The sequence below is a fragment of the Symphalangus syndactylus genome, chromosome 21 (assembly GCF_028878055.3).
Source record: "Symphalangus syndactylus isolate Jambi chromosome 21, NHGRI_mSymSyn1-v2.1_pri, whole genome shotgun sequence".
Classification (NCBI taxonomy): domain Eukaryota; kingdom Metazoa; phylum Chordata; class Mammalia; order Primates; family Hylobatidae; genus Symphalangus; species Symphalangus syndactylus.
In genome coordinates, this window is record NC_072443.2 from 14,831,235 (window position 1) to 14,845,819 (window position 14,585).

At 37.2% G+C, this 14,585-nt stretch overlaps 1 protein-coding gene across 7 annotated transcripts in view; it reads left to right on the top strand.

Moving 5' to 3' along the window:
- Positions 1 to 14,585, top strand: part of ROBO1 (roundabout guidance receptor 1) — a 1,209,916-nt gene that overhangs the window by 1,083,611 nt on the left and 111,720 nt on the right. For all 7 annotated transcript variants that reach the window (XM_055259183.2, XM_055259184.2, XM_063630535.1 and 4 more), the window contains 3 exons: positions 2,786 to 2,906; positions 3,254 to 3,392; positions 6,126 to 6,253. In XM_055259183.2, coding sequence (XP_055115158.2) covers positions 2,786 to 2,906; positions 3,254 to 3,392; positions 6,126 to 6,253 — 388 coding nt within the window. The remainder of the gene's footprint in view (positions 1 to 2,785; positions 2,907 to 3,253; positions 3,393 to 6,125; positions 6,254 to 14,585) is intronic.

Genomic DNA, 14,585 nt, shown 5'->3' on the forward strand with positions numbered 1-14,585 from the left:
GATGGTATCTCATCGTGGTTTTGATTTGCATTTCTCTGATGGCCAGTGATGATGAGCATTTTTTCATGTGTCTGTTGGCTGCATAAATGCAAAGACACGTATCTTACCTAAAGTCTTCACCTTGTTCCCACTTGTTGTGTGACATTGCACAAGTCATTTCCTTCCACAAAATGTTTACTACTTACAAGGCATTGTAACAGGGGCTCCCATGAGGAATTACGTATGCTCCTCTGCCTCAATGTTCATACTAAGGTCAGGGGACTGACATTTGGAAGCATAATTAAAACATTGTTACAATGCGCATACCAGAGGTATGTGGGAGGAGAGGTTATACTTTTCTGAGCCACTGTTCCCTTTAGTAAAAAGTGAGGTTATTTTAACACTTCCCCAGTCTCACAGCAGGGTTATGATAAAGACAAAAATTTAGATGATATATTTATATTAAAATGCCTTTATGAAACGTAAGATCATTAGGAATATAAACTAGTAGGCTTAAGTTGGGTATACATTTAAGAATCCCACTTTGATACCTCCCAAGGAAATAATTGCACATATGAGAAAAGATATACACAAAAGAATGCTGATTTCAGTGCTGTTCATAAGCAGGAAGAATGCGATTTCTCAATTACCTCGCACTGGTATTTTAAATATCTATCAGTAGGGGAATAGTTAAGTAAAGTGTAGTAAACCCAAACGTTAGAATTGTATGTGGCCATGGAAATTGATGCTGAAGATCTATGTAAAATTCCTTGAACATTTAAAATATAAAAATGCCTCATACTTTTGAAAATGCAGCTTATAAAACAGCACATATCACATGATTCTACTTTAGGAAAATTGTGTGTGTGTGTATATATGTTTATATGTGTATATGTATATATAAACATATATTCATGGTAAATGTGTATCTCTGTATATGCATGTATGTATGTCAGTGTGTATGTATACACACATAATTGAAAGACAAATGTTCAAAAGTACTAACACTAATTAACGTGCATTTTTTGTGTGACGTTTTCTTTATATTTCTCTATTTGAAAATTTAAGTATGTATGAAAAAATAAAACAATTTAACACATAACTGTTATAAACCTTATAGAAATATTTTAAATTGGATAACAGACTAACAATAGTAGTTTACATTCAACAACAGTATTTTGAGTGACTACTGTGTGCAGGCATTATTCTGGGTATGAGGGATAGAATAATGAACGATGCAGAGAAAAATCCCTGGATGGTAATCTGGAGCAGGCTGATCATTTGTTTATGATGCTACTGAAAAAAAATCAAGTTCTAAACTCACAAAAATTAAAAACTTTGTTAATGTTTTGTTTCCTCTAATATTTAAAGACTTGGCCAGAATACCTAGTTTGGATGCCTGAATTAAAGTAAAGCCATTTAGGCATTCAAAACTGTGAGGGGACCTCACCTTTACAAAGTGGTAGTTTCAATGAACTTCATAATGTATTATGAAAAAAATGTGCTAGAATGTTTCCCTCCCTTCCTCCCTCCCTCCCTCCCCCCCCTCCCTCCCTCCCTCCCTCCCTTCCTTCCTTCCTTCCTTACTTCCTTCTTCCTTTATCTAGTTGGTAACTATGAGGTAAAAAGCCTCTATGAATAAACATTCTGGAAATTTTCCCTAATAAAACCTTTCTAAGATCAGGACATTGTAGATATTCATGGGTAATTGAACTCAACTCTCATCCAAAAGCATGTTAAATTAAAGATACTCCAATCTTAATTCATGTTTAGTTTCAGTCGACTTCTTATACTGTATGTCTGCTTACATTTAAAATTAATTTTTATTCAATTAATTATATGTGCAAGAGCATACCCAAATGTGTCTTTCCTGATGATTTATTGGGACCTGTTCATTCTCTGCCTCTCAAGTCCCCCAAAACCAGCTTGGGTGGCAGCAACATCACATTTTTAAGGAAATGACAGGTTCTACTATGTTTTCGCAATGAAGATACATTCCTTTAAAGCAACTCTGGCAAATTAAGTTATTAGAGACATTTTAATTAATTCATATAATGCTAGAATACATTTTCTTGAAATCACTTATAGCTAATACATATTTCTACATTATAGTCATATGGTATTAAGAATTTTCTTTTTCTCGGCCGGGCGCGGTGGCTCACGCTTGTAATCCCAGCACTTTGGGAGGCCGAGGCGGGCGGATCACAAGGTCAGGAGATCAAGACCACAGTGAAACCACGTCTCTACTAAAAATACAAAAAAAAAAAAAAAAAAATTAGCCGGGCGTGGTGGCGGGCGCCTGTAGTCCCAGCTACTCGGAGAGGCTAAGGCAGGAGAATGGCGTGAACCTGGGAGGTGGAGCTTGCAGTGAGCTGAGATTGCGCCACTGCACTCCAGCCTGGGCGACAGAGCGAGACTCCGTCTCAAAAAAAAAAAAAAAAAGAATTTTCTTTTTCTCTTTCTTCTAGCTAACTAAATTATTCACGCGATTTTTTATGGTTTTTCACTTAACTAAATAATATGAAATAACTTGGCCGATTGGGCAACAAGTTTCTAGCTATACAGAATATACCTTTACATGAAATGTAAGTAAGGAGAAACATTTTTGCGTCTTTTATATTGTACCTTTGGAGTCAATTCTCTTTAAGGTTACTACCTAAAAACAGCAAATACTACACATCAGCTGTTTGATGTAATTATGCTTTGATTTATATGCTTAGAATGTAGTCTTCACTTATGAAGACCTCTGTCATGTAAACATAGCTGAAGCAATTTTAATAGTATTCATGTGAAACTTTTTTTTAAGATACGAGGAGGAAAGCTCATGATCACTTACACCCGTAAAAGTGACGCTGGCAAATATGTTTGTGTTGGTACCAATATGGTTGGGGAACGTGAGAGTGAAGTAGCCGAGCTGACTGTCTTAGGTAAGTGTAATTTTATTTAATCTTCTTAATGAAAAATAGATCTCTTATCATTTTGTATCTGTATACAAGGGAGAAAGAAATATTGTTAAGCCAAATATTTTTTAGGGGGTGGGTAGAAAGAGGAGAGAAGAAATCAGAAAAGCAGCCTGAGATAAAATAGCCAAAGATGTGGGAGGACTAGGAGGAAGCACTAAACCTAGGGAAAAGCTTCTAGAATGAGGGAACTCTGTGGAATAATTTCCTCGCTAGTATTTTAAATTACAAATATGCTCTTACTGAACTCCTAAAGTGTTTTTCAGCTGGTTCATTTTAAAATTTTACCTTAAGACGGCTCTTTTTAATTTTAGAGAGACCATCATTTGTGAAGAGACCCAGTAACTTGGCAGTAACTGTGGATGACAGTGCAGAATTTAAATGTGAGGCCCGAGGTGACCCTGTGCCTACAGTACGATGGAGGAAAGATGATGGAGAGCTGCCCAAATCCAGGTACACATCAGAGTTTCATGATGTGATTTGTCAACTCGGCATTTCTACGTTTCTCATCACATCATCTCCACATCCGGCCCGTTAGAATAGTCCACTCTAGAATCCTCTGTCAGGAGCCAGATACAATACTGGAGATAATTAGAAACAGGAGGTTGCCGTCCTGCTTTCTCTGAGGCTTTCAGAGAAGAACTGTGCATTCGTGACCCTGGGCTGCCGAGGGAACCCTTGTAAAATGTGATATTCGTTAATATCACAGGTTTCTCTTCTGTTCAACCAGATGACAGTTAATACTAGTTTTTTGGTATGGTAGTAGGCAGGAAAGGGAAGAAAGATACAGCCTTAAGGACGTATCTATGAGCCAATTAAAAATCAGGCTTCCTTTTCCTCAGCTGAAATATCACCAGAGAATGGTAGAAGAGGTCGGGGTTTCTTGATATCTGTCAAGTCCTTAAATTGGCCAGGAGCAGAGATGCACGAATCAGGGAGCCTTAGGGAATGAGCCAGTAAAATAAAGGCTTTCGGGTACTGTCAGTGAGCTATCTTCTCCAGTATGTTCACTCATTCAGCAAACGTGTTGAGCCTTCTCTCTAGGCGTTGGGATTACAGTAGTGGTTTAGACACAGTTTCTGCTCTCAAGGAGCTCACAAAAGGAAATGTATTGCTAGATACAGAATAACAATATCAAGCTGATACGGTTTGGCTCTGTATCCCCACCCAAATCTTTCAACACCTTGAATCCTGAGATTCACCTGTTAAGAGTGGAATCAGCTGGAGATGATTGAATCATAGGGGCGGTTTCCCCCGTGCTGTTCTCGCGATAGTGAGTGAGTTCTCATGAGATCTGATGGTTTTATACGCGTCTGGCATTTCCCCTGCTGGCACTCATTCTGTCTCCTGTCACCCCGTGAAGAGGTGCCTTCCGCCATGATTGTAAGTTTCCTGAGGTCTCCCCAGCCATGTGGAACTGTGAGTCAATTAAACCTCTTTCCTTTATAAATTACCCAGTTTCGGGTATTTCTTCATAGCAGTGTGAGAACGGACTAATATACAAGCTCTTTTGTCACATAAAGGTAAACCTGTGCCAGCTCAGAGGGGGGAGTTTGAATCTGGAAGAGAGTTCTGAAAGAAACATGACACATAAGTAATGTCTTGAAAAATATGTTATCAGTCTGATAAGCAAGGAAGAAGAGAAGAATATTCCAGGAAATGGGTTATCACAACATAGACGCAAAGCTGAGAAGGAATGTCATCTCCTTTGAGTGGCATAAAGTTTAGCATGGCTAGGGCATAGGATTTCTGATGAGAAGTTATGAGATATCAGGTTGAAACTAAGAGGGGCTTTGTGTAATAAAGAATTTCTAATATTGTATGCACATTGGTGAGCTAAGAGTGTTAGTATAAATAGGTATACCCTTTAGAAAAATTAATCTTGGCCAGGCCCAGTGGCACACGCCTGTAATCTGAGCACTTTGGGAGGCCGAGGCGGGCGGATCACCTGAGGTCAGGAGTTCGAGACCAGCCTGGCCAACATGGTGAAACCTTCTCTACTAAAATACAAAAATTAGCCGGGCGTGGTGGCACGCTATAATCCTATAATCCCAGCTGCTCGGGAGGCTGAGGCAGGAGAATTGCTTGAGCCTGGGAGGCGATGGTTGCAGTGAGCCGAGATCACACCACTACACTCCAGCCTGAGCAGCAGAGTGTGACTCCACCTCCAAAAAAATAAGAAAAATTAATTTTGTTAGCACTACGGGTGTTACATTATTCTGGGGAGAGGCTAGTGGCAGGGACACGATTTTTGTGGTTGTCCAGATCAGAGATGTAAACTGTCTGAACTGAGAGGTGAGATGCAGACAGGGCTCGACAGTAAAGAGAAATTTCTCAGACTAAAATGACAAATTGGATGACTTGTTAGATATAGACAGCTGTTGAAAGAAGATACGTAAATGTGTTAAGAAAAGGAGTTGGTTTATGTTAGGGGAAGAACAGAAAGTTTTGTTTAACACATTAAATATTAGGTGCCTATGGGATGTGATGTCTGATTATTAGTTAGAAATCCAAATTTGGAACTTAGATGAATTAGGGATAGGAAATGTCTGTGTGGTAGATCAATATATAAACTATAGTAGATAACTTAACTCAGGGTGATCATGTAGAGTAAAAAGAGGGCTCAAGTGAAAGTTCGAGGAAAACCTAACATTTAGGGGAGGGGAGATGAGGCAAGACAAGTGAGCTCGAAAATGAAAGTGGGTTCAAATTTCAACTCTGCCACTGAACTAGATGAGGACCAAGGTCAAGTTCCTTTACCTCCTATACCTCAGTGTCCTCATCCAAAAAATGGAGGTGAGCATAACAGTTATTTCATGCCATTGTTATAAAAGCTTAGAAGGGTAAAATCTATAAAACATTTAAAGTCTGGCAAATGATAAGAATTTAATTAATGGTCACTATCTTTTTGTTTTAGTGTGAGCACGGGAGCTTGAGGAAATAAGTAAATAAATGCCAACTTTACCCCAAAATGTTCTTTTAGAAAGTAGTTTAATATGTTAGTCCACGTAATTATAAAAACAAGCTTTTCTTCTGCCAGCTGACTTAGAGGAATACCACATTTTACTCTTTGTTTTAAATGATCAGAAAAGAATGTAGCATGTGCTTTGAAGCATTGTGTGTATAATGATGAGATCTTTCAAGCAGAAAGTCACTTAACTGTGCTTTCTTTTGTTATGTCATTAGATATGAAATCCGAGATGATCATACCTTGAAAATTAGGAAAGTGACGGCTGGTGACATGGGTTCATACACTTGTGTTGCAGAAAATATGGTGGGCAAAGCTGAAGCATCTGCTACTCTGACTGTTCAAGGTAGGCACTGGGGAAGTCTTTGGTGGTTTTAGCATACAGAATATAATGCTGATAATTGAAGAAAATATTATGTATAGGGCTATGTTACATATAGACTTTAAGTATTGCTCTAAATAATGTATTTCAAACATATTTAAAGAACGCATATTGTTTTGCCTATGGGAGCTCTGTAAATGTTACAGGAAATTGAATTAAATGTTGAAAATTATGTTCAAAATTGAATTAAATGTTCAAGATAGTTCTAAAACTATCTTGGTCAAGTAGAGGCGAAGAATGTGCTTTAAATTCCAGGTCTTCAAACATAGAGCCCTTCTAATCTTTTAATTAAATGACAACTATTGCTCCAAGACAACTGTCTTGGAGGAAACTTTGTCTTTGGAGGAAAAAGAAATCTTTCATTACTTCAAGATCATCCACTTTCAAGGGCCTGTGCAATTTGTAACAGAAAAAGAAGATTCTATTACTCTTCAGAATGTAGGATTCGTTGAGTAGGGACTTTGCAATTGTTTTGTGTGCACAGAGTGCCTGCATCATAACAAACACTCAATATATATCAGTTGATTGAATGAATTGCACTTGTACTTTGCTAATTTTGATACAGATTTATTATTTAGTATCGTATGAGCCCAAGTGGATACCGTGTTCTATGGCTAACAGGTTTTTGAAAGTCAAAGTCACGTCTTAAGCTGATGGAGGAAATGGATCTGTCACCTCTTTTCCATCCATAATCCAGAAGTTTTTCATTCTCATAATCCCATTTTGTTTTTCTCTGTGATGTCATACTGATTATTTCTCACTATATCTCATTTGAGAACTTTCCTCTTTTTTTTTCTTTTTAAGTGGCAAGTTGTTTATTGTGGAATTTCAGAGGCAATGACCTTTAAAAAACATTTTATTGGTTGGAAAAAAAATTCCTGTTTTGACAGTATATATAGTAAATGGAAGTTCTGGCCATAAACCATGTAGCTTGTTTTGGGGTCTAACATTAGCAACACTTGATGCTGTCATCTTTTCTGAATACTGTCTCTTCTAAGACTATTTAGAAAAAAAAGGTGGCTTTTGAGGGAGCATTTCTACTGTGGGCTTTGTACAAAAGAGCCTTGTGGGCTTTTTACACTAGAAAAAAAAGAGTAAAGCATATTTCCTTCCTGTCTCTAAAGCCATTATGTCCCACTTTGGGGTTTTTAGCTCAGTCTCATAAAAACAAAAGGAAAAAAAGAAAGATCAAGAACAAACATTGAGTTTCTAAGGCCAAGACTACTCTTTAATCTAAGTTAGACTTGAACTCCAAGTAAGACTAAAACTAAGAAAAGAAAACCTCTTCACATTTACAGAAAGCATAAATTTAAGAGGTGTCAAATCCAAGTTCAAAAGCCCTCCAGAAGGAGTGAAAATAGCCAGGATGAATACAAGACATGAAAAGGTGTGTGTATCTCCAGGCAATTGTGATAAGGAGGTTGACTGTCTATTATGTTAGTCAGTGAAATGTGTTTCACTTTGTGTTTTAAAGTACTTTACCTTGGTAGCCTGATGCTTTTATAACTAACATCTATTCTGCTGTGTATACAGTAGACATTGAAATCCAAATAGAGTTTCTTCCTGCAATTGTAAGTTCAGTTACAAAACTCATTCAGCCTTAAGTTTTCCATATGGAAATCTTGCTCGCTCAGCCTGGATTTCGGTGGAAATTGGCACTAATGATCAAATCCAGAAACTACTTGAATTTAGAAGTTCTTATTTCAGCTGCGTTGTGTTTTCTATAAATGTTTAAAAGGTCTTTGTATATTTGCGGATATATTATTCAATATTAAAATAAAATATGCCTATTAACATCACTGTTAAAACATCTTTAACATGCTGGAATAACAAACATAGCATGCTAAAGAAAGTAACATAATTCTCAACTGCAAAAGATGAATAAGAGAAAAACATTCAAAGGAAACCTGAGAAGACATGCCTTTTTTCATCTTTTGAGATTGAACTTAGAAAAACACCAGTTAACTACAAAGGAAACTAATCAGAATTGAAGCAATTTGGTAGCAGGAAATAATTAAAGTTAAAAAAGTTCAGTAGTATAATTGTATTGTTAAAAAACTTTCTGTGTTTTGTGTACAGCTCACTTTTAAAAGGCAGTGTTGGAGTCACTATGAGCTTAAACATAATCTTTCTCTCCCTCACGTCTCATACAATGAGTATTTAATTTGGATCATTGATGTTAAGGCAATAAAGCCCAGTGATGCAGGTAGAAGTTGTGGGAATAAATTACCTTACATAAGGGTGGCCATTTGATTTTCACCCCCAGCACAGATATAGTTATTTCCAGCATCTTAAAAAGAACCCTGATTTGAGAATTTTTTTTTTTTTTTTTTTTTTTTTTGCCAAGGTCTTCTCGTAATCCCAAATTCTGCTGTTTTCTAGACTATATGTCTTTAAATATTTCTCTCTTGACGCTAGGGGTTTCCGTGGCTTTTCTCCTTGTGTACTCTTCACGGTTCTTTCGTGGTACTGGACTTCTAGTAGGCACTTTATCTAATAAATTCTTATTAAAATTTGAAATGCGAATATGCATTTCAGACTTCTGCTTGAATGGTAGAAACAGCACAGGGGGCCAGGCGTGGTGGCTCACGCCTGTAATCCCAGAACTATGGGAGGCCGAGGTGGTCAGATCACCTGAGGTAAGGAGTTTGAGACTGGCCTGTCTAACATGGTGAAACCCCATTTCTACTAAAAATACAAAAAAATTAGCTGGGCGTGGTGGCATGCGGCTCTCAGCTACTCTGGAGGCTGAGGCAGGAGAATCACTTGAACCTGCAAGACAGAGGTTGCAGCAAGCCGAGATTGCACCATTGCACTCTAGCTTGGGCAACAAGAGCGAAGCTCTGCCTCAAAAAAAAAAAAAAAAAAAAAAAAAAAAAAAAAGAGAAAGAAATAGCACAGGGACATCCTAGGGAACACTCAAGCAGCTTCTGGTGGCTTTGATTCTGAGTGCCAGCAGTAAGCTCCATGTGATCAAATTTGAAGAGATTGCCATTTATGAATGATGCTGCCTTATGACCTGTGTTTGAAAGAGCACAGTAATTGTTTTACTGTCTGTATCTCATAACGTCACGTTGTATACTTTAAATATATACAATGAAAGGTATTTTTTAAAAAGAATGGAGGTGAAAAGGGAACAGAGTAAAATCTAGGGCTAGACACTGTTTCTTAAACTTACCGGAAGTTACTTATTGAGTATACAGATTATCAGGCATGGCCTATAGAAAAGCCAATTTAGGAGGTCTGGGTTGGAGCACATAAATTTATTTTTATTTTTAAACAAGCAACTTCACAAACCTCAGGAATGAGGAGTTACTTGACGAACTGACAGAAAGAAGACCAGACTTTTTTTTCAAATGTCTTTATAATTTGAGACTCAGAAAGGCAGAAGAAGTGTGGTAAAGATAATGGTGGAGCTAAGAGAATGGACGTTGGAATCAGACAGAATTTAGATGAATCGTGATTCTGTGTCATTTACTACTGTGTAACCTAGAAGAGTTTACATAAACTTCATGAAACTCGGTTGACCCATGTGTAAAATGGACACAGTAATACCAACCGTTGTGTGAGGATATTTAACATATTATCTCTTACACAGTAAATATTTTGTAAATAAACAGCATTATACTTACGAGTGTTATTATTGATAGCTTTATTGCTTAATTTCAATAATTATTATTTGGTAAGAAAAATAGTTTTAGATAATTCTAGATCAGTGGCTCTTCTATTGTAAATGAAAAATCTGAAGTACTAATATTGTCATGACAATTTATTATGTAACAGATTATTAAAGGCATTTCTCAAATATAAAGCATTACATTTTCATTTTTTAAAACCTTTATTGGAAGGTTGAGGCAGAGGAATGCTTGTGGCCAGGAGTTCATGGCTCTGTCTCTACAAAAAATAATTTTAAACTCAATCGTACATGTTGGTGTGCACCTGTAGTCCCAGCGACGTGGGAGGCTGAGGCAGGAGAACGGCTTGAGTCCAAGAGTGGGAAGTTGCAGTGAGCTGTGAACCCCGCCTTGCACTCCAACCTGGGTGACAGATTGAGACCCTGCCTCTAAAAATAAAATGAAAATAAAAATCCTTATGGGCTATTATAGTAAATGTATTGGATTTTGCTAGCGCCAGTGAAGCTAGTCCTAGATATGTATTGAAGTTTTGGAAAATAAGTAGATAAATTATTGAAATTTATGACCACTTTGGAAGAAAAATTAATCAAAAAGATTGCATTACATGTGCATTGGAGTGTTATTGTCATGGAAGAACATTCAGCCCAGGGTTTTTTGTCACAATTTTCGTTCCGTTATCTCTAAGAGTGACTGTTTTCTAATTTTTTAGATTCTCGGTGCCTCTGTTTCTCTCTGTAAAATAGTGGTGCTTTCTCACAATTCATACAGAGACTAGTAAGATTATCCATGAGCAAATATCCTCCAAAACTTCTTTATCTCCTTAATGATCATTCCAAAACATGGATGAAATATGAGGTTGCACCCTGTTAATAGAAAGTAATTGCACCACTAAAACCTGTATCGCGTTTGGTGTAACATTCGTGGGATTACTTGTCCCTGGCCAGTGGAATGCCAAAGTCAAATTAAAATATTGAATCAAATAAGATACTGATTACTTAATAATGCAGGTTTTATTTTACTTAGGAAAGAGGCAAACTGTAATAAAATTTTGGTGATATTAGGAAGTTTGGGCCAAAAATATATTTTTCCTGGGCTCTGTAAATATTTAGGCAATAAAATAATATCCTGATTCCTTTAACTTGCGTATTGGAACACATGGTATACCAATATTGGTATATTATTGAAGCTAATTCTCGGAATGAGACCCAAAGGCTCAGCAGTAATGACCTATTGAAGGATAATTACTGTTCATTATATGACCAATACAAAATGGTGAGACAATGCTGTTTGGGGTAATTTTCAACAGAAAAATGTTTCTGCTTAACTTTGAGTTAGCCAGAAAGTTCAGTAAACCTGAACCTCACATTACATCATTTTTTAAACTAAGCAAAGATTCATTACCTATAAATGTTAAGCATCAGTGTTGTTACATTTATACTTAGTGTTTGTCTGCATCCATTTCCTCTCCATGTGTATAATATTTACATACCTTTCTTTCAAGAAATCTTTGTGTGAACCTAAAATACACAAACAAAATCAAGCATCTTTTTAAAGACATATCACCTCTATTTTGGTTTATTACATTGTTATTTTTGAACTGTAGCATCTCAATTTGACGAGTGTTAGGATTGCTGGCTCTGTCTTGGAAGGAATGAATTATTCACTGAAGTGGTGTTTCGTGTTGCATAATGGCTCCATCTTTTAAGACGAAAAGATATATACTACACTATTTATAACAATTTTATAGGTTGTGACATACCTATAAAGGGTAAAATCTGACAAGAACAAAATAGATGCATAGAGGCACCCTGCCACGTTTTTAAACAGTGTGTCATTGAAACTGCTAAAATTTATGCCTCCCCTTGGTATTCAAGAATGGTTGCAGGTTTGTTTTTATATGATTTTGCTATCTTAATCTAAATACATTATGTATTTATTAGATGCTTACCAGGTGGGCCTTCAGGTTCTTCTTAGAATCAGATGATGGTCAAATTAAATTATTGTTTTTATTTTTAAGCTAAAATGATTAATTTAAAAAGAAAAGCGAATGCTTTTTTTTTTGTTCAAAGTAGACTTTAGGAAAAGCATGGTGAATACAGCTTCAAAATACTTAAAAATGAAAAAAATCTGTTTATTCAATTATTAATAACAAACCCTATAAAATTTATAAATTATTTACTTTCAATGACCATCATTTTGGTGGCTTTTTAAATTATTCCATTTTTGAGGAGTGCTATTCCAAAACAAAGATAGGTGATAAAGCCACCTGGTTTAAAGTTTGAGTTTCTCCTGTTTCTGAGTTTGTCCTCAGCCTCTAAGATTTCTTGTGATTCCTTGCTTCAGTGATACTCATTGCTTAAACAGCGCAAACTAGATGGCATTATTAATCTTTCCACTTCTTTTGTAACTTCATAGATAAAGCAGCTCTTCTTACTGTCACAATTTCATTTCCAAAGCAAATTTGTGACTATCACCAGAGTGATCATGTTCCCATCGCTGTGTCCCATCAGTCACAGGAAACCGAACCGAAAACGGCCTGAACACAGACTTCCATACACCACCCATTTCCCAAGCCATCACCTTTTAGCTCCCCGAGTTGAAATACAAGAAAATCCAATGCCATTTTTGTTTGTCTCTCTCACAACAGGAACTAAAAGACACTTAGTCTTTTCATTTCTCTTGAGGCCTGAGTGCAGGGCCAGCCAGTCACAGGAAGCAGTACGTTTAGATCTCAATTCACACCCCACTATACTCCTCTCCAGGCTTCTCACAGGATGGGTCAATTTTTGAAGCTCTGTTCAAAGAAAAGGCAGGTGCCAAACATTGCCAAACCAGATGATGCTCTGTTGTCAGATGCATGGGATTTCTGTGACATCCCAGCTCTTCTCTCATAAGAGCTTGTCCACTTTTCTTCTCTTGATGTGAAGTCACTCTAGTCTCTCAACTTCATCAGCTTTTTTTAACTATAAAATACAGTATCATGAATTATGTTGCTATTTCTTTAAATTTATTGTTGACATACAATAGGAATGTTAAAACATCAAAAGAATGTGCATTCTATTCTATTCTGTAGAATTGTTATTTTGTCTGATGCTTCCCCTAAGTATTAATGCCAAGTGTGCAGTGAAGGAGCATAAAACTTTCTCGTTAGGACTGATTAGCCGGTGACAGCTTCTGGGAGTCAGAGCCTTAACGTATGAGATTGACATGCAACAAGGGAGACACAAAGACAGAAAAGACCCGTGCTGTCTTTTGCCTGACTTAATTGCCACTAATGGGATGTTTCCTAGAGCCTCTGTCCTTGCTGCTAGTAAACTACATGCTTCAAAAAAGAAACTTTGCTGAAATATCTAGGACACTGCGGTTTATGATTGACCCCTATTTACTGTCCCAATGAACTCAGAGTTGAAGAGTAATTGTAACTTTCAGTAAAACAAGAAGCAGCTGTCGGAGGTTTGTCTGAGCCTTTTAGTTTCTACTAACTCAGTCTGCAAGCATTAGTTCGCAGAATATAATAGTGAAGAAGTGAAAATAAGAGCAGACCAGACATCAGAAGCTGAGTTCCCTAATATTCTTTATTTCACTTGTTGGCAATGCAACCTGCAGACACACAGCCAGTCGACAGCTTTACTCTTTATCCTTCATGCTCCCGTCTTCCCATATCTTACTCTTAATCAGTCATCACAAAATCCTACTTATTTTGCCTTTTACCTATTTGTCAACTCTCACCACCTCGCTTACCTTCTTATCATTGCTGCATTTTAGGCCTTCAGCGTCTCTCCGGGAAACTATTAACTTCTAACCAGGCACCTTGCCTCCACCTTGTCTCGTAGAATCCATTCTTCACACAACAGATTAATGTACCTAAAAAAGCTGGGTGCGATGGCTCACGCCTATAATCCCAGCACTTTGGGAGGCCAAGATAGAAGGATCACTTGAGCCCAGGAGTTTGAGACCAGCCTAAGCAACACAGTGTGACCCAGTGTTAAAAAAATTTTTTTAAATAATTTTTAAAAAGATTTTTAAGAAGATTATCTACATAAAACACAGTTCTAATGATATTAATTCCTTCCATAAATGATTTCCATGGTTCCCATCTCTCCAGGGTAAGATCCAAAATACTTTTGATGATGCTAGCCTCCTTTCTTGCTACTCACTTCAGTATAATATGCTATATTCCTGTATTTTTTTCGCGTATACGCCACCACGTAGCTTATCTCTGGGCTTTTTGTTATGTTGGCTCCTTGGTCTAAAATGCCCCAGCCCCACCTGCCCCATCTTCTACTTGCTAGTTACTCCTATTCTTGAACTTGATTCACATAAGCATGCTCCCGCAAGCTTTTCAGACACTCCCCATCCGAGTGAGAGTTAGGTATTTCCCATTCACCTACCCATCGGATCCTACTACTGCCCTTAATGGGATTTCAGTGTCTGAACTGCTTGACTGTGAGTTCCTTAGGCATACTTTTTGCTGACTTTGCTTTATTAGTCTCATTGTTTACTGCAGTCTCAGAGACATCGTTTTAGTTAGGGTCCTCCAGAGAAATACACTCAATAGCATATAGAGATAATAAAAAGAGATTTATTGTAAGTATTGATATTGGGGGTCAAGAATTCCCGCCATCTGCCATCTACAAGGGGAAGAACTAGCAAAACAGGTG